This window comes from Cataglyphis hispanica, chromosome 14 (genome assembly GCF_021464435.1).
Source record: "Cataglyphis hispanica isolate Lineage 1 chromosome 14, ULB_Chis1_1.0, whole genome shotgun sequence".
Classification (NCBI taxonomy): Eukaryota; Metazoa; Arthropoda; class Insecta; order Hymenoptera; family Formicidae; genus Cataglyphis; species Cataglyphis hispanica.
Window position 1 is genome coordinate 5179518 of NC_065967.1, and position 25273 is coordinate 5204790.

General features: G+C 33.5%; 2 protein-coding genes and 1 long non-coding RNA gene across 4 annotated transcripts in view; 2 read left to right on the forward strand and 1 right to left on the reverse strand.

Moving 5' to 3' along the window:
* The window catches only part of LOC126854565 (protein-tyrosine sulfotransferase), a 79439-nt gene extending 61818 nt beyond the window's left edge, over nt 1-17621 (forward strand). For both annotated transcript variants that reach the window (XM_050601446.1, XM_050601445.1), the window contains 7 exons: nt 10705-10915; nt 12558-12691; nt 12791-12899; nt 13543-13737; nt 14020-14273; nt 14630-14827; nt 15326-17621. In XM_050601446.1, coding sequence (XP_050457403.1) covers nt 10772-10915; nt 12558-12691; nt 12791-12899; nt 13543-13737; nt 14020-14273; nt 14630-14827; nt 15326-15440 — 1149 coding nt within the window. In that variant the 5' untranslated portion in view covers nt 10705-10771 and the 3' untranslated portion in view covers nt 15441-17621. The remainder of the gene's footprint in view (nt 1-10704; nt 10916-12557; nt 12692-12790; nt 12900-13542; nt 13738-14019; nt 14274-14629; nt 14828-15325) is intronic.
* Nucleotides 17622-18081: 460 nt separating this feature from the next.
* Nucleotides 18082-20913, reverse strand: LOC126854567 (tRNA N(3)-methylcytidine methyltransferase METTL2). Its single transcript, XM_050601449.1, has 6 exons — nt 20461-20913; nt 19715-19867; nt 19226-19540; nt 19030-19143; nt 18542-18714; nt 18082-18327 (listed from the first exon to the last, which is right to left on the reverse strand). Exons 1-6 carry the CDS (start codon nt 20565-20567, stop codon nt 18185-18187), a joined length of 1005 nt encoding a protein of 334 aa, XP_050457406.1. The 5' UTR covers nt 20568-20913; the 3' UTR covers nt 18082-18184.
* On the forward strand, nt 20538-25273 carry LOC126854571 (uncharacterized). Its single transcript, XR_007688123.1, has 4 exons — nt 20538-20661; nt 21785-21883; nt 22588-22776; nt 23222-25273. It is a non-coding gene; the product is annotated as an uncharacterized LOC126854571 (long non-coding RNA).

The window sequence follows — 25273 nt, forward strand, 5'->3', positions numbered from 1 at the left end:
AAAGTGTCTAATAGTTTTTATACTATTTGCATTTTGTATACAAAGCTATTGTTTCTCTTTTGATGACGCAATATAAATTCAATTTCCTCTTTTCGATCGGAAAAAATGGAAACTGATGTCGCGGCGACAAAGTACTCTCGGTCGAATATATTAAACACACGAATTTACCATAGTGTGTACCGCTTTTATGCAACGCTACACAATGATTATACATCACTGTTTTCCTTCCGCGTTTCCTCCTCCCGGCATTATGGAGATGTAAGATACACGCACCACGGTTACGTGTTTTTATCGCTCGCTTCTCGCCGAATGTAAGTTACATAGCGATACCAAATAAATGCGAATGCAAAAAGACGAAGGAGCTTTCCAAAGAATAGCGTATGTTCTGTGTATGTGTGTGTATGATGCGCGGTAAGAGGAATTTACGATAAAATGCAAAATCATCGCATCCCACGGGCATTCTAGACGAAATACAAATCGACTGGTCGAAAACAAGCGTACCTTCGCGAAGTTTTATTTTCATATATCCGCTAGAGAAAACAAGCCGAAGATTGAATTTGCGCGAGAAAAGATTTGGGTCAATGGAGGAAAAATGTTATTTGACGACACTATTTAAGATATCGTTTAACTTCATCCTCACGTTATTCTTTCATTTCTTCTCATTATTTGTAATTGTTGAGCAATATTATCGGATAAAAATGTGATATAAAAGATCATCGATAACGATAATAATAAATATCGGATGAGCGCAGTGTCATTATTTCAGACGAGATAAAATGTCTGACGTTCTGTAAATGTTTATTCACCAAACTGCGCGTCTTGCAAGCATGGAAAAGTTATTGTAGTTTCAGAGTTATAGCTTGTGTGCGAGGAGGCTCCAGGTCGATACAGGGGGGAGGGGGGGGGGATTAAATCTAACCCCTTTCTCAGCTGCTTTGGCTTCGGAGCATTCTCGATCCAAGTATCGAGAGAGAGCCCAGTTGGGGCCATTTCCCCGCCTCTCCTCGTCACAATCCATGCACGTTTCTAATATCCTGAAGCGTCCGAAAAACGATGGGAGATTATTTTTCCATAAATATTTCTTAAGACTATCGATTTTCTTGCCAATATTATGTCCTGCGGAGAAAATTGCATTATGATGCTTTCTCTCTCTCTCTCTCTCTTCGTGATCTTTAGTAAGAGTACGGAAAGTCTCGTAATTGACTCGAAATTGAAGAATTTTCTTGCCACCTTTGTTTCTTACTCTTATTGCACGAGGCTCTTAATCAATTGCGAAGAGGACTTTGTAAACATAAAGCTTGGAGATACGGTGCGCCGTGGAATCACCTGTAAATAGACGATATTATTTTTTGCGAAATATCGGTTTTTATCATTAAAGAATAACACAAGGCATCGATATCGCTTTTGAAATACAAGAAAATATAAAATGAAGGCAAATTTAGCGAATTAATTTTGTGAATTAAACCTCGCAGCAAAAAATAATAAATGGAACATCGTTTGCATTTAATTTGCAGAAATTAAAAGAAATGCTGTAAAATAATAATTATATTAATCTTAATCTACACACATACAATCTCATATACACATTCACGCATACAAATATATATATATATATTTTTTAATTATATTTTATGCTATTGATTATCTATGATTCAAGAAATACGATCCATCACAGAAATTAAAATTAATTTAATTTAATTTAATTTAATTTAAAAACACAATTATTGTAATATTTTAACAGCTGTCAGGAAATTATGCTTACTCTGAATAGGACGATGAAATGCAAAATATATACATATATATATATATATATATATATATATATATATATTTATTTATTTATATATATATATATATTTATATTATCTATATACATATATATAGATTTATTTAAAAATTCGTTATGGACTATTGCTGGCGGCCATTCAATATAAATTCAAAACGATCGTCATTCAAAGAACGGGTCGGTTATAAAAAAAAAAAAAAGAAAAAAAATAATTTTTAGTACGTGACTTGACAAATTGGCTGAGTTGGACAGTTTTTTATATAAAACGATGGCCATATCTCTCTCTCTATATAACATGTTTTCTCGACTGATGGAAATTGAGAGAGCTTTTTATACGAGAATTATTTCTTCTTCAAAAGCGTATCACGATCCCTCCAGCGAAGCTTTCTATCATTTCCGTACTTTTCTTAAGATTAATCTTTTTCTTTCATTTAAGATGATGAACTAGATATTTATTTGATATTAATATATTGTTAACGCACCTAATACCTGGTTGTTTCTGAACACCTTGTGGTAGAATCCATCGCGTATTCTGTCAGGGATAATAGATCGCCTGAAATAGTTCCAGACTGAGATGAAACTCTACGAGCCGCGATGCTTCCGTTTAGATGCAAGGAAAATCGATCGTTTGTTACGTTTGTGGTGGAATCGCGTGGGTAAACTTCATTAGGACGCTTCTCGATACAAGATATTTCCGCGGATAATAATTCTTCGCTAAGGGAGTCGCCTTAAATTATGATGTACACCGGGGAAATATTGTCAGGTTGTACACGCGAGCAAAACACGTCCACGGAATTAACAATTACGAGCGAAATTATCGTCGAGTTTTTCGAGTTGTTTGTCGAATCCGTATGATTTATCGATTATGACAGTGTGTAAAAAATTCACAACGCAATGCATTATCATATTACGTTATTGGAGCGTTTCGTTATAAACACAAATAAACGCGCAAAAATATTGTTATTCAAAATTATTTTCGCGTTTACATCTCTCTCATCCCAAAAATAATTAAATCCATTTTAGAGCAGCTATATAATTCACGGAAACGAGTTTTGTTTAAATCTATGCGCCGCGCGTATAACAGAAAAACATTTGCAGAATCAGAATGCATATGTATATAAAATGCGTATATATATATCATAATAAATCCGAATACACCCGGCATCATAAATAGAATCATAAATGGGATTCTGTTTTAAATTCTGTCGCGAATTATGGAATCGTGTCATAAAGCGGGGGCCTTCAGCATAATCAATAATCTAACCGATCCGATTATTCGAGGTGTGTTTCTCTCTCTCTCTCTCTCTCTCTCTCTCTTTCGATATTTTTTTTCCGATAAAAACAAAGAAGCTCTCTCTCTCTCTCTCTTGCACGCGGCGAAAAGGTTAAAGGTTAGTAGCGCACTGTTAATACTTTGCGCGCAATTAAGTGGCTATTAAGTGGGCGGTACGGTTTGACCCACCTAATCCAGTTTTACCCTCTTTCCCCCCTCCCCCTGACCCTCCCCCCCCGGCTTCAAAACGATGCTCGCGCAGGGACAATGTGGAGTGCTCGGTGGTTTACTTTTGCGAAAATTCGTTCCACCGATAATAAACCGATTCGCCGCGCTCTCAAGTGAGATCGATGCAATTAAAATGACATGGTGCAATAAAAGCGAAAAAGCGGAATTTGATTTTCCCGATTATATTCCAATCCTGTTGAATTCGCACGGCGAAATCATCGAGATGGGTGGGTGGGTGGGTGGATCGGTCGGTCCCTCTTGATGGTCCCCGACAGATCCCGAATTATTTCTCGCTGCGCGAGACGATAAATCGAACGATTAAATCTCACGCTCGAGGACCGAACCTATCCCCAAAACGTGTAACGCCGCCCGGGCGGAAATTGAAGGGGAGGGGGATGATTTCACAAAATGTTTCGCGAACGCGAGTCGGGGGGGGTCGAACTGCAAAATTTCCCGATTGCCTCCGCGCGTAGACGCTGTAATTAAACTTGTTTATCGGCTCGTACGAGAGTTATCGCGGAAAATCGGTAACAATAGGAGATAAAAAAATCATATAGTGCCTATATATTTTCATCTTAACGATCACCTCGACGAGGAACTCTTACACACATAAAGCATGATATTATTATTTTATTATTATTATTATTATTATTATTATTATTATTATTATTATTTTTATTATCACATTGTTGTTAGAACCCTTAAAAAGACTATTTCTTGCGCTGAGATATTTTTCGGGGCGCCAATTGTATCGTCTATTGTCGCCTCTATGGCTCGCTGTTCTCTCGAGCGATTGATCTTTGGAAGGAGAATTGATCGCAAAGAGCGAAGTCTCAGGGCGCGTTTTGCATTAGGACAATGCATCGTGCGCGACAGCTTTCGACCTCTCCCTTTTCCAAAAACACTTGGGTGCTTCCGCAACTTCGTTGTACTTTACTGCCGACCTTGGTCGCCGAGAGGCAACCTCTTTCCTCCTCCTCCTCGTCCTCCTCCGTAGAATCGAAGAATCGCCCGAAAGGACATTATTTTGCGACGATCGATAACATCCAGAGTCGCCGTAGTAACCGAATACCCCGAAGAAGAAAACTTGCGGTTCTACTTCGGCAAAAGAGTGTGGTGGGACTTGGCGAGGAATCTATTTTCGGAGGAGACAACCGGAATCGCCGCGAGTTTGGAAAAATCGCGAAAATCGAGAAGCACGGCCGCGAGAAAATAGATATCTCCGTCTCTTTTTCTGGATGATATATTATAGGTTTTAAAAATATTAGAAAATATTTAAATCAAGATGACAATTGTGCAAATTATTGTGCAAGTTATATGTTATATTATTACATTATATTATATTACATTATATTATATTTTATTTTATTTTATTTTATATTAAATTATATTAAATTATATTAAATTATATTATTGTATCATATTATAAAATTATATTAAAAAATTTATATTTTGAAATCTAGCCGGATATCTTAAAAATTGCAGAAATTAGAGGTTGTAAAATGTATATTCTGTACATACATACGTACATATATACATACACACATACATAAATTTAAAAAAAATATAATTTTCCGACGTTTTGGAGGATTTTTTTTAAACACAATGGTATTAAAAACTCAAAAAAAAAATGTTGTCACGAAAACAAAACTTCTTTTATGAGGAAGCAAAATTATAAAAATTTTATAGAGATGTCATATTGAGAAAGGCAAAGAATAATCTACTAAATTTTTTAGATACCCTCGATAATTATTACTATTGAGAAACAAACGTCAAGTTCTCCGGCAAATTTTGGGACACTCATACTATATACAACAAATACCCCGGTTTGAGCTTTGACGCGTGACGAAATTAGATTCGACATTTGTTTAACTTTCGATTCGATGCGGTTTAGATCGCGAGTTTGGGCGGTCTCTCAATTAGCAGGAAGCTCACGCGCGCGACGTGACGATACGCATCGATGTGATGTTGCGTTTGCGTTTCCCAATGCCTGGTTTCCGAGAGGTACGCCGCCTCGTTTCCCGACACACAGTTGCCGCTATTAAAAGATTACCGAACCAGGGAATACAATTTCAACGCGTAATCCGAGTGCCGCCAGCGAGTTATTGTCGTTTGCTACGAGCTTACGAACCTGCGCACCTCTTTGCACTCTCTGACTTTTTCTAAAACAAAAATAAATTAATAAATAAAATTTTTATTTTCATAATAAATATAAAACACATAGTTGCCGCCATTAAAAGAGAGCCGAGCAGAGAATACAATTTCAACGCGTAATCCGAGTGTCATTATCGAGTTATTATTATTCGGTGAATTTACAAACCTGCGCTCTTTGTCAAAAATGAAAATATAAATTAATTAATAAAAAGAAAAATTTTAATGCAAATTAAATATAAATATGAAATAAATTTATTAATAAAATTTAATTTTATAACAAATATAAAAATATATTTTATTTATTATTTAAATTACTTTTGTTATCAAAAAAATGTGATGAAAAAACCTTGTCTTTCGTGCTTCCTAATTTTCTCGGTGTTAAATATCTTTATTAATATTCACCGCATGCGAAATGCGTTGGCAGGGCAAGCGTTGCTCGCTACGAGAAGCCGTCAGTTTTCACAAATTTTTTTACCGCCGCCGCATCATTAATATTGTAATGCGGCTTCTCAGTTGGTCGGCCCTTTTCAAAAGCAACGTAATAAGGAAATTTTGTTGCGAGATGAAAGACGAAAAAAATAACCGCCATCGTCGCGCTAAGTAAGCTTGACCGCCTCTGCGGTTTTAGAATTTTCGCTAGCTGAATTGCAATCACCTCGATTGACCCCCCTCGATAGCGATAGCGGAGAACAAAGCGGAATCTCGATAAACCACGAGTTCACCTAACAGATAGAGTCTCATCTATGTGATAATGAACGGTAGAAGTGAAATGAGGCGAAGATATATATTTAATCGAGAATGAAATTGCATCAAGAAGCTCATCCGTTAACATTTCCCGTATTGTACTATGTAATTCTTTTTTTTTATTTTTTTTATTTTATTTTTTTTTTTTACGGAAATTTAATATTGAACGCGTTAAAATATTTAAAGGGGCACGTCAAAAATGCAAACTAGAACATTCGATGATGCATGATAAAAATATTCTCGATGGAATTTGAGATAAACATTGTAAACAACAATAACGGTTCCAGCGTACACAAGCATGGGTATTACAAACTCTCTTGTTTTATTTTGTTATTACTATCGCATAACAATAATAATTGTTATTATTCTCCAATTTGCCCGTCGGGTTTACTCGGCGGTTTTCCAATCTGCAGGATGGACGGGGAGTGTCATTATTATTATTATTATTGTTATTATTATTATTATTATTAAAATTATATATCATTATTACATATCACACAATTTTGTTACTACGCGGGGCGATGAATATCAATTGTCCGGAATGATAAAATCATGAATCCTAGTAGATATGGAATCAAATTTTACACGAAATATCATGATCGCGAAAATTGTTGTCAGAAATTTCGGTCCAATTTTTTTTCCGCTTTTTTTGCTTGCTGCGTAGAGGAAGCTCTGTTTGCGCGGCAAAATTTTTTTTTCCAGTTTTCTATGTGCCAATATGTTTAGAACGTGTTTCAAAATGTCGAAAAATCATATTTTTGAAAAATGTCTATATGTATGTGTGTGTGTGTATGTACATTGTACAATCTCTAATTTTCGCAAGTTTTGAGATATCGGATTAAATTTTTTTAAATAAATAGAGTATTATTAAAGATTTGTTGGTATTGAATTTAGCGAGAATCGGATGGAAGAATTCACTTTTTATAAAATTTTGAGAAATGTTTGTAAACGTTCTATAACTTCTGCAATTTTTTAGATATCGTGTCAAATTTTTTTAAATAAATAAATTATTACTAAAGTTTGATTAATATTGAATTTGACGAGGATCGATAAAGGATTTATTTTTTATAAAATTTTGAATTTTATGAAATGTCTATACATGCTCTAATTTCCGCAAATTTTTAGATATCGAATTAAATTTTTTTTTTTACATGAATAAAATATTATTGAAGCATAAATGGATATTGAATTTGATGAGATGAAAAGTTCATTTTTTATAAAATGTTGAATTTTTGAGAAATGTCTATATACGCTGCAACTTTCGCAAAACTTTCTGAGATATCTTTTTCTATGAGAAAGCCAAAATTCAAAACCTAGCTTGCTTTAAGCTTTGTAAGCGAAATAAAATGATGAGGAATGCAATGTGCAAGTTTCTAATTTGCACAATTTTCATCTTGTTTTCTTTTCCTATCTTCTTTTCAGATTCGTCTGGGGCGTTGTGATTTCCGCTTATTATCATCGTTATCGTTGGTATCGCGTAGTTTCGGATGAAAGAGAGAACGCCATGCGTTTTCTACTTTTTCCAAACCCAAGTCCATGTATAATAAATATCTTTTGTCCGCATCTGATTCGCACGCGGCGTTCGCTATTGTTCCGCAGTTTTCGCGATTAAAGTTTAAATTGGTCGAGCGAGCGAAGCGGAGCCCGGCCGCGATGGATGAGCTTGATGGAAATGGACCGTTTGTGATTATACACGCGAAAGGTTGAATTTCAAATATTTGATGGGCATCGTAACTTTTGGCTAAATTCGCCACGCGGCTGCAGAACGAAGATCGCCATGTCCCCTCCCTCCTCCCTCCCCTCTTTTACTCTAACTCTCTATGTTGTTGCGTGTTGTTTGAAATTACTAGTTCAACAAAATTGGAACTCCATCATGGAAATGTACTGCGGCCTTGTAATAATAACTCGAACTGCCCCCGATATTCCTGGAAGGACGGATTCAGACCTTCGTGATTACGAGCAAGAGTTTAATATAAAATAAGAATATGACATTTTATTATTATATTGAAAAAAATAATTAAATTTTCACCGCAAAATATTTAGTGTATTTTTATTATTTTTCGACTTGCTAATTAATTCTTTTTAAATCGTTATATATACAGTCACACATTTACAACTACTTATTTGTCGTTACTTATTTTTTTATAGTACCGTCTCCCAATTTTTTTCATCAAAACAATAATATTACATTCTTACAAGTATCTCTTTTTTTTTAATAAATCGCAATATAAATCGATACATCTCGGGATTCAACATCTTCTTTCGCGATTCCGACTTCGTTGAACAACGCGTTGCACAATACAAGGTAGGATAATTCGAACGATTCGGGACAAATCGATAACTTTCCTAGAAACTTAACTGAGAACCACCCTTTACCCTCCCCCCCTCCAAGGATCGTTCGTTCTCGTTAGCGCGTCAGTCAAGCGACGTCGATTATAATGGGGTATCGGTTTAAAGGTACCGGACGTCACTAAGCCACGTCGAACTTTCATTAAACTTACGCGTCGACAGGCAAACGCGGAATACAATTACGTAAAGTTGAAAAAAAAAAAATGTGTAATATGGTGCTCTCTTTTTCTCTCTCTCTCTCTCTCTCTCTCTCTCTCTCTCTCTCTTTCTCGACTTTCAATATCCTTGTGGAGCAATATAAGAGATGCTCTAGACGTCAATCTAGCATATGCTGTAATTTTGATTTTTAAGATATTGTTATTGAAATAATATCGGGAATGAGATTTATGGTAGGCAAATTTCTACATTTTTTTGGATAAAATTCGTGCCAATGGTGACAACCGATATTTTCCGGAAAAATCGAAAACTAGTCGCTTTTATTAAAAATGTAACATCAATAAAAAATCTTTTTATCTTTGTTTTCGTCAATTGAGAGAGTATTTTCTAATTTAAGCTTTATCCAAAAATATAAAATCCGTAATAGATTAAATATCAATATAGCAAATAAATTAGTTCTTTTATTAGAAAATGCTGAATAATAAAACGAACCAGATTTATATTAAAATCATTTATATAAAACCAGATTTACATAAAAATGTTCAATTCTGTTACTATTACATTTTTCTTAGTAAATAAAAAATTAATATAAAAAATTTAATAACATTTATATCTTCCCCGAAAAGTTGTGATTTTTTAAAATAGCCCCTTTGTCAGTTTATTTCATTGGATAAAGTTCGGGACAATAAAAACCGGAATTTACCATTTTTTCCACTCACTGGACTTTTCCGGCTATCTCTGATTTATAGGAAATATTACAGGCCGTTTTTTCCTGTGGACATTAAAAAAAGTCACGATTTTTTTGTCCTTGAAAAATGATGTTTAAACAGATAAAAATTCACGCTTAACAATCTGACGCTTAATCTGAGCCATGATTCTCTCTAAATGATTTGAAAAAAAAAATTATAATCGTCTATTACTCATCTTTAATGATTGTCTAACCGAACTGTCAATTTGTACAGGGTGCTTCATTTCATTTGACATTTGACACTTTTCGGAAGTATTTGTTTTTCCAAAATTTAAAATTTATTTCGCGCTATCCAGGTAGGTACAGAGTGATTTTTAATGCACAGATCACTTGTATCGATTCATTAGCATATAATTGAATGACGGGATACCCATTTTTTGGAATATTTGTCGTTCAGATATTGAAGAGCAATAATAATTTTTGCGTGCAAGACGCATCCTTAACATCGATCTCTTTGTTGATGATCTCTTTGTCTCTCTCTCTCTCTCCTTCTATTTCTATTTATCTCTTTCTTTGCGCCTCATGGCGTTGCGCGGATATCAATTTTACGACGACAACTCGACATGTTAGACAAATACCGGGCTTAAAGTACCGTGCGTGAAAACAATATCGACAGCGCACATCCGGAAGAACCGAACAAGATTCATGGGAACCGGAAGAGCGATCGGGGAGAAGAAAAGTGGAGAGAAAAGGCCGCTGTAAAACGCGCGTATATTTTACGTCTAGATAGAGACATTTTCCCGAAGATGCGATCCTCTGACGAGAGCGCAGCGTATTTCGGAAACTGACTTTCGAAATCTCCTCGCCTCCCTGCCCTTCGATTTCCTTTGCCCTCGAAATCTCCGATTCAAAAAGTGATCGGAACTTAATCTTTTACGATCTTCTCACAGAATGGATCAGCAAAAATTGTCGACGATGGATGAATTTTTCCAAAAAAATTATTTTAATTCCAATCCTAATTAAATGCCAGAATATCTTAAGATTGACATTTTGTGCGATAAATATATTATTTTTCTCAGAAAAAAAATTTTGTGAAAATCCTACAAAAAAAGATCAAAGATTAATCCGTCTGTCTGAATATATATGGATATATAGATTAGGTTTTTAATTTTCTTAAGATCTTTTTAAGATCATCAAAACACTTGGGAAAGCAAACTTTAATTTTATATTTAAATAAATCGCGATTTTTCTGAAATTTTATATACATCTGAGAAAAATCTATTTGATATAAAAAGAAATTAAAAAATACTTGATTGCGTTTTGCAGATACAATGAGGTAGTAAATTATTCACGGAGCACCTGATGAGAGGCGATTTTTAACACGGCGGGTGACATGTTGTTCCTGTCGAGCCGCAGCGGCCGGAAAGGGCCCATCGCTTGCTTGGTTGGCCTTCTCCTCCTGTTTGCCCTTTATCAGCTGGGCATTATTTGCGGCTCCACCAGGTACATACCCGCGGCCGTGATGGTTGGCAAAGAGGTGAGTGTTTCAGCCATACTGTAATCTACTATTTGACATAAAAATCGCGTCTGTTTCTTAATAATAAATATTTACATATAAATAAAAGATATTTTTTTATTAAATAAAAATTAAATTTTATTAAATATGTAATGTAAGGAAAAATTTATAAAGAAATGTTAAATATATAATTAAAATATTTAATTAATACTGTGCTGCATACTTTTGTCAGACTATTCTCTCTCTGTTAAAACGAGAAATTTTAATTATTCATTTTGCAAAAGGGAGATAATTCTCGCTTTCTCTCGACGCGATAATAACAATAATAATTAATCTAAATAATAATAACGATAATATAATATGAGCGCGATACATTATCACGGCTCGAGTCTCATGGTGAAGCCTATACATTATTAATCGGCAATTAATGGCTGTCAAAGTATTAATTGCGCCGAGCTTGTTGAGAGGTCTGTTTCGCACGAATATCGAATTTTAATCACTCGAGCGAGTTTACTGATAATGAATGATACGCGGCTCAACAATCAAGTTTATTAGACGAAACTGATTCAAATTCGAATACGCTCTATGAAAAATGTTTTTAAAAAGTAGCTTTCTGCACATTCATTATATTAATCAAAAAAACTTTTTTCTTTTCAAAACTTAATAAACATTTTTATAATTTTTCCAAGAATCATTTAACAAGGAAACATGATAATGATTTTTTAGTCTCTCAAAATATCATTAAAAAATTCTCCATATGGTGCTTTGTCATGCTATTAAATTAAAGATTATTACATACACGCGAGTTTTATTACATTAAATGAAATATAATGGTGGGATGTAACGTAGAGATGAAAGATTAATCGCGTATCTTGCCGCGCTTTCGGCATTTAATTGGGAAGAAGGAGAAATATGACTACGCGAATTTAATTGTCGGACGCTGTATTAACGAACGGGATGAAGCTTCATCTTAGGCTTAACCAATGCCAAGCAGCACCGGACGTAGACGAAGGGATATCCGGCGTTCTTGAAGAATAGTTCAACTCCAAGTTAATTCCACCGACAAAGTCGATACACTGACGAGTCTAACTTTCTTTCGAACCAACTACTCCGCGTCTTCTCGATCTACTTCCGCCGTCGACTCGGAGAGAGATGCTTTTATTAATTTTCTTGTAGACTTACTTTAATTGCGTTAAGGTAGTTACCGGTAAAATACCGGGACGAACGAGTTAGAGTTTACATCCCACTTACTTATGTACGTAACTAAATAAAACAAAAGAAATATTGTTAGATGTAAAAGTTTTGTACGAAATTTTTTTAATTTTGATTTTATTTATTTTTTATAGATTTTATTATTTAAAAATGATTCGAAAATAAAAGATTTATCGTAAATAAATGTAACAAAGAGAAAAATCTTCTTGTAATCTTTCGTTCAATTTTTCAAAGCAGAATTTGCTTAAACAGAATATTTTAATAGTATCTAAGGTAGTTGTAAAACTATTTGATATTGTTCTGAATTAATGATTTTCGATAAACTATTTTTTTAATTTATTGCATTTTTACCAAACAAATAATGATGATAGGAATGTGACGTGAATTTTCACATAGTATTTTATTAATTTTTATACACTGTATATTTTACTGTTAAATTTTTATCGAACAGAAATACGTGATCGGGCCGTTCGATCGCAAGACGTACACGTACGATCGTTACATGCCGCTCATCTTCATCGGCGGTGTACCACGATCGGGTACGACCTTGATGCGTGCCATGCTGGACGCCCATCCTGACGTGAGGTGAGTATTATTATTGTTACTTAGACAATAATGTTTTTTAGAACAATATTTTAAAAGATAGGCCATTTACAAAAAAAAAAATTACATACTTTATTCAAGGTGCGGGCAAGAGACCAGAGTCATACCGCGGATTCTCCAGATGAAGATGCACTGGTCTAAATCCGAGAAGGAGAACGTACGGCTTACCGAGGCGGGAATCTCGAAAGAAGTAAGTATATATGTGTGTGTATATTCTGAAAAATAATGACGCCAAGTTACAAGCAAAAAAAAAAAGACAGAGACAAAGAGTATATATTTCAATACTGGGACAGATTTGAATAATGTATCGTCTGACGAAAAAAAGAACTCGGGTGGGGAGAGTTTTCAACCTTCCTCCGTATTTATCGAGAGTACGATACTACTTCTCTAATACTCTCGAAAAATGTGGGACGGGAAACCGGAAACTTTTCACCGTAAATAGTGCGGGATACTTGCGTTTTATTTAAATTTGCCCCGATGTTTAAACGTCCTCTCCCTCCTCTTAGCCGCCAAAACTAAGTAAAAGTATGAGATTTATGTATATAGTTTGAATAATTGTATTTTACCATGGCGCAAAATTGTAAACCTTACTTCTGCAGAATTTTAAGCTGATCGTATTAGTCCACAAGCTAACATAGATCTTGTGTAGCAATAACTTCGTTCACCTCTCAAGAATAAGCAATTATATTAAAATACTTAAGTATTAATTACATTTAGAATTTTCATTTCATTTCAAAGTATGCATTTTTTATATGCGTAAAATGGAGAGGAAAGGTGCGTCGAGTTTTCTCCCGATGGTATTTCAGAATGTCAAGACTGTTGCTTTTTTTCAGGTGATAGACAGCGCGATAGCGGCCTTCTGTCTGGAGATAATAGCGCGACACGCCGAGCCGGCGCCGAGATTGTGCAACAAGGACCCACTTACCCTAAAGATGGGCTCGTATATCCTCGAGCTCTTCCCAAACGCCAAATTTATATTCATGGTACGCGACGGACGCGCCACCGTGCATTCCATCATATCCAGGAAGGTGAGAAAATCCTGCTTCATATGTTAGTTCTTAAGATTTATATCAAGTTACCGCGAAAATTTTGTCATTTTTCTACTTCGAATTCTATTTCAAACGTAGTTATTATTATTTTTTTTTTTTTTATTATTAATTAAGGAACTTAATGTTTTTAACAGCTTCTCTTTTTTCAGCATTTTTTTTATACACATATTTTTAGTTATAAGTACACATAGACGCGAGATATATAGAGCAATGCAATTCGATACGATCATTCTACAAGTAGCATCTTCTCTCCTTTCGCAGGTCACGATAACGGGGTTCGATTTATCGTCCTACCGGCAGTCTCTCATCAGATGGAATCACGCAATTTCCGTAATGTATGGCCAGTGCAAGGAGCTAGGCCCGGAGAGATGCTTGATGGTCCCTTACGAACAGCTGGTGCTGCATCCACGTCAATGGATGAAGAAGATATTAAATTATTTGGACGTACCGTGGAACGAGTCTGTCATGCATCACGAAGAATTTATCAACAAACCCGGCGGAGTGCCTCTGAGCAAGTAAGAAAAATAGAAAAAAAAGAGAGAGAAAAAAGAAGAGAAAGAGAGATGCATCCTCTCAACTTACAAACAATATTTATAATATATCTTAGCATTAATGAATACATGCATTAAAATAATGTCATATGATGATAAAATTACATATTAATTAATGTTAAAATATGTAATGGCATAATGTTTTGCATCATTAACGCCAAAACTCGAACGAATTAATAATCGTTCGTATTATTAATGTTGAAGTAATATCGTAATGCAATGATGCATCGTTAACATACACATTAAAATAATATAACAAAGTTAATAAAAGCAATAAAATGAGCGTTTCACGTAGATAACATTAACATCACGTTCAACAGGGTCGAGAGATCATCGGATCAAATTATAAAGCCCGTGAATCTGGCGGCGCTTACCAAATGGGTCGGTAACATTCCCGAGGATGTAGTGAGAGAGATGGCCGACATCGCGCCGATGCTCTCCGTGCTTGGTTACGATCCTTACGCAAATCCGCCTGTCTACGGCGCGCCGGATAGTTTAGTTAGCGACAACACCAGACGGTACGTGTTCATTTGTTATAGTATACGGTTGTTACAGTTATCGTGTACAGAATTGCTATCACGAGCAGTATTCAAACCATGTGCAGCCAATCAAAACCGAACCGAAATGGGACACAATTAATTTGGCATACTAATATAACATTGATGTATATTATTGTACAGTTGTAGTTCTAGTAAATTAATTTGAATTTTAAAAATTAATTTGAATTTGAAATTAATTTGAATTAATTTGAAACAAAGGATTGTAATTATTTAAGAAAGTAATTTAAAAAATTCTCACATTATAGCGTACATACAGTTCACACTCAAAAACAGTTTTCGCCGATTATTATTTATATAAATAATCTTAATAATAAATCTATAATATTAAATAATTTTAAAATGATTATTCAAGTGCTAAGTTTTCTTTGTTTTCGATTGTTACATTTATGTATATATTATTTTATGTAGAGATTGTTTATAATATTTGATTTATTTATTTAATTTCTTGTCTTTTAGGGTGTTGGCTGGCGGAAAGCTCTGGGAAGAGAAGGCGCGGGCATATCAACTATCTCACAGACCGACTGAGACGAGCATTGAGGAAGCTGCTTCCAGCACGGCTCCGGTCGCGTGACCCCGCGTGATACTTTTAGATGCGCGCAACACGTAACCAACTACTATCCAAACTCTAATCCGACTTAGGATTTCCGCGCGTGCGGACTTCTCCTCTTATATTTTCAAAGTAAACTCGATAGTCGCATTCGACGCGACTTGTCGTCCCGTCGAGAATTAATCGTTGTGTTTTCTTAATCTCCTTCGTTGTCACATCAACGACATGCATGGACAACGAATTCATCGGCATTCACTCATTGCGAAGTTTATTTATTCGCATCAGGTTCGTGTGTTTCGTGAAATCAAGAGATTTGTAATACTAGATCGTGACTAGAAAACACAAAGTGTCTTTTCAAGAATAAATACCCGAAATACTGCGGGAAATATTTTAACAGTTTATCAAGTGTTAATGCAGAGCATCATTGTGTAAAAAGGTAATTTCTGAGTTTTTTTTTTAATTTCTTGATGTCTCCAAATCAGATATGACTTTCTTTCATCTTAAGATGAGTATATTAACAGTTCTTACAATTTATTTCTAGAATGCATATAATGCCAATATAATCTTAACACAGAGATATAATAATAATATATGTTGAATAATAGAGCTATTATTATATCAATTTGAAAAATGAAGCATAGTTTGTAAGGTTCATTTTAGATATGATTTATGTAAAATATGTTGTATTTAAATATCTAGACTGGATCTTGCAAATTATTATCTTATCGCATTTTTATACTAAATTTTTTTATTTCTACTTAAAAATGTATACTATATATAATTATAAGTAAATTTATTAGTAACAAATTATAAAAAAAGAGATCTGATAAAAATTAATCATTGATTAAGTTGAATGACAAGTTCCTTTTTGTCACTAGACATCGTCTAGCATTACAAGTATTGTAGTGCGTTATGAGACAAATCCCGAGTTGACGGAATACTATCGCTCTGATCTATCATCATAATCGATTATTACGAGAATAACAGGCTTGATATTCGTCGCACTTAGGGATCAAACTTTGATTACGTATTGTAAAGGATAAGATCTGTTACTATTTCTGTAAAAAACACGAAAAATGATCTTATCCCTATTGTCACGTTATAGAGATGAATATAGCGATCATTGTCATATGTATGGAAAACCGAACACTGCATGATCGGTTTCCATCTTTTCTTATTAAATGACATCGACCAATAACGGCCAGTGATTTTAAACAGAAGCATTGATAAGATATTTAATGACGATAGATCAATTTAAAATGCACAAGAGATCGAAAGTAGAAACTTCTCTTTTATCTCTCTCAAAAAAAAATTTTGTCATTTAATCTTAACCCAGCACAAAGTTTTCTATTTAACATTAAAGGCAATCCGATATATGAAACAAAATTACATAAAAATGGGTTAACTCTATCACGAGTAATTGTTTTAAGATTTGTACAATGCGTGGCTTTTTGCTAATTTAGCAATGTGTAAGTAAAGCTTATTTTTTTTTTAATTTTTCGGATAAACTATCATTTTTACGTAACATTCGTCCAATTATATATTATATATATATTAATTAGATATTAATCATGTACAAAAATCGAGAAGATTGCACACTAAAGTTTTTATTCTCCGCATCTCCATTATATCATTTCAATCACGCCATTTTGTTGTAACCAATCTCGAATTTTTCATGTTCGTCATATTTTTTAAATAATATAGTTTGTCTTCTTCACGGTCAATTTATATTATGAATATATTTCTAATACATATATATCACAAATTAATATTCGGTTGGTGACACAAAACTCCATCATATTTGAAATGCCTCTTGAAAAATCAAAATTACATAAAATTTTTTAAAAATTGTTATTAGTGAGAAGCATTTTAATTAAAAGTATTCCTTCCTTAAACTTTTTCTTTTTAAAAATTCAGATCAATTACCTTTAATTTTTGCTTAAAAACTTACTAGAAAAAAATGTGACGCAGTTTTTCTGAACCAACCTGATATTTAGATAAATGTAAATAATACTTGTGAAGTTTTTCTCGATCGTAATTTGGCTGCGACATATTCTCATTGTTCATGGATTTTTATGACAGTTATGTTATAATTTTAGGAAAAGAACAACGCACTGTTAGAATGGAATCTGTGACAGACAAGCAAAGGCATGTCCAAATCTTGACTATTTGAATTGTGCAATTAAATTATTTTGATATTAACAATTCTATTACATCCAATCCACATTCCTTACTTCCTTCTTACTTTCAATCGGCGCGATGGATAAAAATAGACTGTAGGTTTATCGCGCATATTTGTATAATTTGCATGAATCGTAAAACTGATAAAATATTTTAATTTCCTCATTAATTCTAATTAACCATGTATTGTGGAAAATTTTAATTTAATTTAATTTTAAAAATATTGTTTTTATGTTGAACCTTGTATGTGAAAAATAGAAATCTTAGAATATTATAATTAATATCAATTCTAAAATAGATATTTGTTGATTTGTTGCTTATATTTTAAGAGTGAAATTTTTTGTCATCACCAATGCAACACGGTTATATCATGACATATATTAATACATGAATATTATATATATTGCATATTCAGATTTGAGAATTACATTTAAATAAATAAAAATCAATTTTTAATATACATTGAGCAATAAAAACGCGCAAGAGCAATATAAAAATATATTTTTATCCAATTACATTGTATTTCCAGATTTCTACGTCGTAAATCTATGTTTGTGGGAATCTTGATAAATTGCATTACACAATTTCTACGACGGTACCTTCCGATATTTCGCCTGCACCCATACTCTGTACATTCGCAATTGTTTACCCCTATTAACTTGCAGCCTTCTGTCCACAAAGTTTTGTTCTTCAATGAAGCCATTACTGGTAAATAACTTTCTAATTTCCTCTGGAACAACCAATATTTTTATGTAATGAATGATTAATGAATAATTTGCAAGAAAAATCAGACTTTAGGTACTAATAGTTTAATAGGCAAGAAACATACATTATAATTTGAAATATAATGCATAAAGTTTTGCCATACAAAAGTAACAATTAAATTATGATAGTAAGTCTGCAACATTAAAAAAAAAAATATCAAAATTTCTAGAAAATATTACCATGTAGGAAAAAGTACACTTTGGTGCCGTCTCCACGCACATAGAAGTTTTTGTCGAGACAATTACCCTTCTTAAATCTCAATTGTGCCAAATCATATCTGCCGTAATCGCGAAACAAAACTATTCCACCTGGCTTTAAGTACTTGTGTATTTGCTGCACAACATGTTGCATTCTACAAAACAATATAAAGCAATATATTAACGTGTGTGCTTTTTTTGAATATAAGAATGATTTTAATATAAAGTATACAAGATACAACTATATAAAAATAACAAAACATTATAGAGATACTTGTATGTAAAAGTATAACAAAAAATATAAATTAAATTTATATAAAAATAAACAATTATAAAAAAGCTAAAATAAAATGTAATAGATATATATGTATAAGGTAAGCATTATATAAAAAAATTGATGTAAATAATAGATACATTAAATGAGATGTAATAAAAGAAATGAATTAATAATACATGACAAAATAACATACTTATCAGGATGGATGGCAGACAATACAAATATAAGGATAACAATGTCTAAACTTTCAGGCTCAAAAGGAGTTGTCCATGATTCTTGAGTCACATCAAGGACAAATGCTTTACACCTAAAATCATAGATTTTAGATTGTACAAATAATATATGTTGTATAATGTAAAAATTTTAAGGCTGTTGTAATGCTGCCTTACCTATCTACATCATAAGCGGGATTTTGTTGTAGTATATCGATTGCTTTCATAGAAAAGTCACAGCAATACACAAATAACTTTGGATCTGTATTGTACATTAGTATAGGAAATACAGTGTTTCCTACACCACAGCCTATTTCGAATATTCTACAACTATCTTTACATGGCAAATTGAGGATTTTAATATGCTTGTCTCCGTGACTTTTATCTTCGTCGGTAAGTGCAGCCCTCATAGGTCTTTCTATATTCTGTTTTACAGTATTGGGTGCCAATTCAGGAAACTCAATCAGTAACCAATGTCTGTCTTTAAAAAATCTAAAATAAATGTATCAAATTTTAGAAATTTACTCCTAAAATAACATGTATAACAATTCAATGATTATGTTACCTAATAAATATTATCTAATAAAGGAATATCAAATAAATTATTATATATATTAAATAAAAAAAAAAGAAATTTTCCTAGATTTACTTATTGATAAAACATACTTGTTGTTGTGTATCCCATAAAATTTGTCCCAATATTTGTCTGCTTCAGTTTCATATTTCAAGAATTCTTCATATGATATCGTAACAATAGAATTCTCATCCACTTTCTGTTGCGCCAACTTTTCCTGTTCCTCATCCCACGTAACATTATCCCTTTTGGAGTATCAAATTCTTAATAATTAATGAGAACGTTTAATAATAGGCATATTGAATGAACAAAATAATTGAAGGCTTCTTACACTATCTTTATTTAATAATAAATAAAAAAGAAATAATAAAATAAATAGAATTAATAATAATCAAAATTCAAAATATGTGAAGCAAATTAATTATCACACATTAGAATTCACTTTAGCTATTCTCTTTATATTCACAACTTAAAATAGCTTTATATTTTTACTTTAAAGATAATTTATAATGCATAAAATATAAAATACTGTGTATTAATACGAGAACATTCATTCCAAGAAATTTTAATTTTTACATTACAGCATGTTATTTGTAAGTGTATTTAAAATCTAATTTCAAGTCCAATCTCTTTAAAAAGAATATCGAACAGGAGAAAAATATTCATATATAATGAAAGAAACAAAAGTCTGCGTGTATAGTTAGAACATGTATGATAATGTTCGATTAATTTTTTTTATTTTATAATTTCGCAGGTTAGACCGGATACACATGTGTTTGATCAAATGTCAGATCAAACGTCACGTGCAGCCGCTCATACACGTGGAGCTGTAATGTACCATGCATTATGCTGGAAGACGTCTCCATCGAGGGGTAAATTTCGCGTTCCAAAACGTGGTCTCCCCGTTTCATGATTGTCACTGTTCGACAACGATCCCTCAGCCATGTTTCAAGGTTCAAACCGCGCCGGCGAAATGACAACTACATATGATATTGGAGTCGTCGCGATTTTGACATGTCAAGAGAATTATTTTTTACACGTGAGAATTATTTTCCTTCTTAAAATTCACTCAGAATTAGTTTCCTTCTTAATCACTCATCAACACATCATTATATACGACAATTATTTTGCTTGTTTTTTATAGGTTATTCCCTTTTCAGAGAAACAGCTGTTTAATTCAGTCAAGTATACATATAAGCAAAATGATAGAATAATGAAAAAAAAAAAAGATGATATGCGAAATAATTATAAAATAAGATGATGAATGAAATAATAATATTTATTTTAGAGCCATAATAAAGTTACTGCATTTATATCGATTATATACATCGATTATACTAGACTTGCATCGATATATCGACTTGTATTAATCGCTATATTCTCGCGAGTTTACTGAGCCACGAATTTTCCGGCCATTTTGTAAAGCATAAGCTTGTTCCAGCTATTATTTTTACACAGTTTTAGCGTTTAATTCTTAATTTAGTAAGTTGCTAATTTCTGGAGATTCTAAGAGAAACAAATATTTACTAATTATATTAATTATTAATTATATTTCTTAAATTATATTTCGAATTTTGAATAAATGTAATTCTTTGCGTATAATATCTTATGACGATTGATTTTGTGTATTTCAACCGATTTCGCGTTGTTTCTTAAATTTTAAATACATAGAATTTTGAACTTTTGCATTAATATATGTCATATTATTTTTATATGACGATAAATTTTTAAAACTACATCAAAATAATCAAACGCAATAAAAACCTGTTTTAAAAAAACCACTTGTATAAGATATATCGATATATAAATAAACGTTAAAATATAATAAAAAAAAGACAAGTTGAAAAAATGTTCACAAGTAAAGGAAAAAGATTTATTTAAGCGATTTCTCAACTTTTTTTTTATCTTAATATGTTATCAGGAGAACAGACATCATTATATATCTTAACGTGAAATATACGAATAATGCTCGTTTTGTCTTTCTCTAAATATTTTTTTATATACGACATAAGCGAGTGAAGAGCGCACTTCACATCATAAAGTGCTTCGAATGGAAGAAAAGATTTTACGCGCGAAACTCTCGCCTTCCCCTATACTCCGAGTTTATCCCGCGACAGGATATTTTGAGTGGTATTTATTTATTTATTTATTTATTTTTTCAGAATACACATCACACACCGCGAAAATACGCGCGTTCGATGGCGCGCGCGGGACCGCATCAGGATCAACGACCTAAGAAAGTGATATAGGTTAGGTTGAGGGTATGTATGCGCGCATGGTATGCGGAAGCGCGGGATGGGTGTGACGCGGCGAGGGGGTGCAGGTCGCGGGGGTGGCCGCGAGTTACGTCATTGGATGCTTGATGTCGCAGGGGCGAATCTCGCGACCCACGCACTTTGAATCCGCGACGATTTTTGCAGGCGTGGACTTAATTCTTTCAACATCGAGTTGTGTACGCGAAATTTTGAGATGCTGAAGATGCAACAGCACCCAGTGAACAGACAATATCTTTGAAAATTTTTGAAAAACATTTTTATAAACATTAAAATAATGGGTTAAGTCCCCTTTTCAGTCATTAAAAAAATGTTTATGTAAATAACACTTGTTACTTCAAATAAATATTTTATGTAAAATAAATAATTAATAAACATTAAATGAATATTTTATTTTTACAATATTTTAACAATTTAATATTTATTGTACAATTAATTATATAACATATAATTAATGGACAATAAATATTAAAAAGACACTTAAAAAATATTGTCTACTCATTGGGCTTTTGTTTAAATATATAATAAAATAGTAGATTCAAATATGATATCTGAATATATAATTTTTTTTTTCTTTTGAGAATATTCTTTGGTACATTTTTAAATTAATATATATAATAGAAGAATGAACAAAAGATGTTACATTTAAATAACGAATCTATATGTATAGCTAACTATACATTTCTTTTCAGAAACATGAATCCGATATGCATCTAGTCCACATGCATCTAGTCCACATTTTTACATACGATCTGCCTTCAATCGACTATTTCTGGAAAAATCAATTTTGTGGGTATTAATTAGATTTAGCTGAGAAGCTGACTTAAAACATAGATGAATTAAAAGACCCATTTTTGGATGGAACAAATAGAAAATATCAGGTATTTCATTAAGTTTATTCAATTTTATATATAATTTTATATATAATTTTATACAATTTTATATATATTTTTAATTGCTTCTTTATAATTAAAACAATCAACAAATAGATATAGAAATTAATAATAAAAATATTTAATAATTTTGCAGTCAATCTTTACTTTTCAAATATTGAAAAGATCAGAATCTTGATCTTAATTTATTTCAATTTACAATTCGTTTTTAAATTTTGTTTTTCCCCCGAAATTCTTTAAGAATAATGTTTATTTACTATCTGCAAAAATCTACATTCATACACGCGAGATCATATATCTATATCTATAATAAATACTCTATGCGCGCTTTTACAAATTGCTCCGCTTATACAGATACAAGTTTGTGCCGCTCGTTATTCAATCGCAGGGCGTTCAATATAATACACGCGTTAATAATGTATTCTTCCCGCAGATTTTCCTCGATCCGTCCGCTCTTTTCGCGCAATGAGGATCGTCGATTCGTTCGCGAGGATGCTTTATCGACGCGATGCGGCTCTTTGGCGGCGAGCGAGATGAAGCTAGGCGAAGCGAAGCGAGAGACGAACGACGAGTGATGAGACGAGACGCGGAGGTGGCGAGGAGAGGTGCTCGCGCGATTCCTGGCAACCGGTTGCCAAGGGCCATGCGAGGTCCTCGCGCCGCTCCTGCACTCGCCGCCTCGTCGTGGGTGGCTACCGTGACGTCCTAATCCTGCCGCGAGTCCCTAGGGGCGAGATCGATACACACCGTGATCCGTTTCCCTTTCCCTTTCCCTTCCTCTCTCTCTCTCTCTCTCTCTCTCTATTTCTCTATCTAACTCTCTTTCTCCTCTTTCTACCCCTCTTGTTTTCGCGCGCGATGGGTTAGGCACTCATCGATCTCGAGTCGGCGAACTTGTCGGAGACAAAAAAAAAAGGGGGAAAAAACATGGGAAAACCCGTCCTCCACTGAAAATTGGCCCGCGATAACGTCTCGTCCTTCGATTCGTGAAAAATTGCAACATGTGTGTGCTCGGATTTAGGAAATATTTTAATCAAAGTACACACTTGTCGGGGTGTATTAGCGATAAACTAAGTCGAGACGAAATAACTAAGATCAAAAACGTCTGTCATTAATATGTTAATTTGTACTTTTTATTTAATTTTGCAAAACTTATAATTTTTTTTAATGATTCTTCTCCAAACTTATTCTCAAATTTTAGTCATCTCATTGCGCCGAGATGACTAAAATTTTCAGTTTTTAGTTACAGCTATGTCTTGTAACACTGACAATTTCTTGTACTACTTAAAGCCATTAAGAATATGCGATTTTAAAAGATCTATCTTTCTATTTGCAAAATCTATCTCTTGAATGTACTTATTATATTTTAGTTTTGTTTACATACATAATGTACAAAAAATTGTACATTTTATTTTTCAGTTAAAGAGGGATAAATTTATTATATGTAATTAAACACAATTTGTAAAAAAGAACTCGATATCAAGGGCTAATATTTATACATTGATAATATTTGATATGACAAGTTTTTAACGCGAATTCAGAGAAACACTTTTGCAAATTTTTCAAAATTTATTCACAGATTCTAAACACTTTTCTCAAGAATTTTTAGAATAAATTGTTAGAATCCGATCTCTCGAATCCTCAGAACAAACCACAAAGTCCTTTCTTACCAATTTCGACCAATCGTCACTTTGCGTCCTCTTTCTGCAACTCGTAGGTTTTCGTCTGCCAAAGAAGAGGGATGAGAGGAGGAAGGGCAAGGTTTGACCTTTTCGAGGGGATAACGGGATGGGTAGGACAAGGGTAGTTCGACGGCTGTCTTTTGGGGCATCGGCCCTTGCCTCGCCGAGGGAGGGTGAGCAGGGGCGGACGAGGAGGACCTACGCGTTATTGAGCGGCCATTTCCCACAAAGCGCAGACGAGGGCAACCACCCCGACGAAGCGCGCGGAGTCCTCTTCTCTCTCTCTCTCTCTCTCTCTCTCTCTCTCTCTCTCTCTCTCTCTCTCTCTCTCTCTCTCTCTCTCTCTCTCTTTGCCCCTCCGCCCTCTTTTCACCCCGACCTCTCTATCCTCCGCTCTCGTCTTTTCGTCCCTTTGCGCGTCACTCTCCCTTCGGTCTATTACAGACGAGAGAACCTTTCCGAGACCTCGGATAATGCACCACCTTCATCGACGCATCTTTGAAAACGGTGGATTTCTTAAGTTCTGTTCTAGAGATATGACACGTAGGCAATAAATAACAAGGGTTTACAAAAATACGAGGAAAAGATTTCAAATGGATCACAAGAATTTGAGGAAAAGATTTCAAATGTATCTTATCTTTACCTTTATCTTTGTCTTAATCTGCGTCTTATCTTTGGAAATTTATTTTAAATTTTTATTAAGAAAGCATTGATTTCTAAATAGAAAAAAAAAAATTTGGAATCAAGTAGGCATTGCTCAATGATAATGATAAAGATAAGAGTAAAAATTCAGTAAATAATGA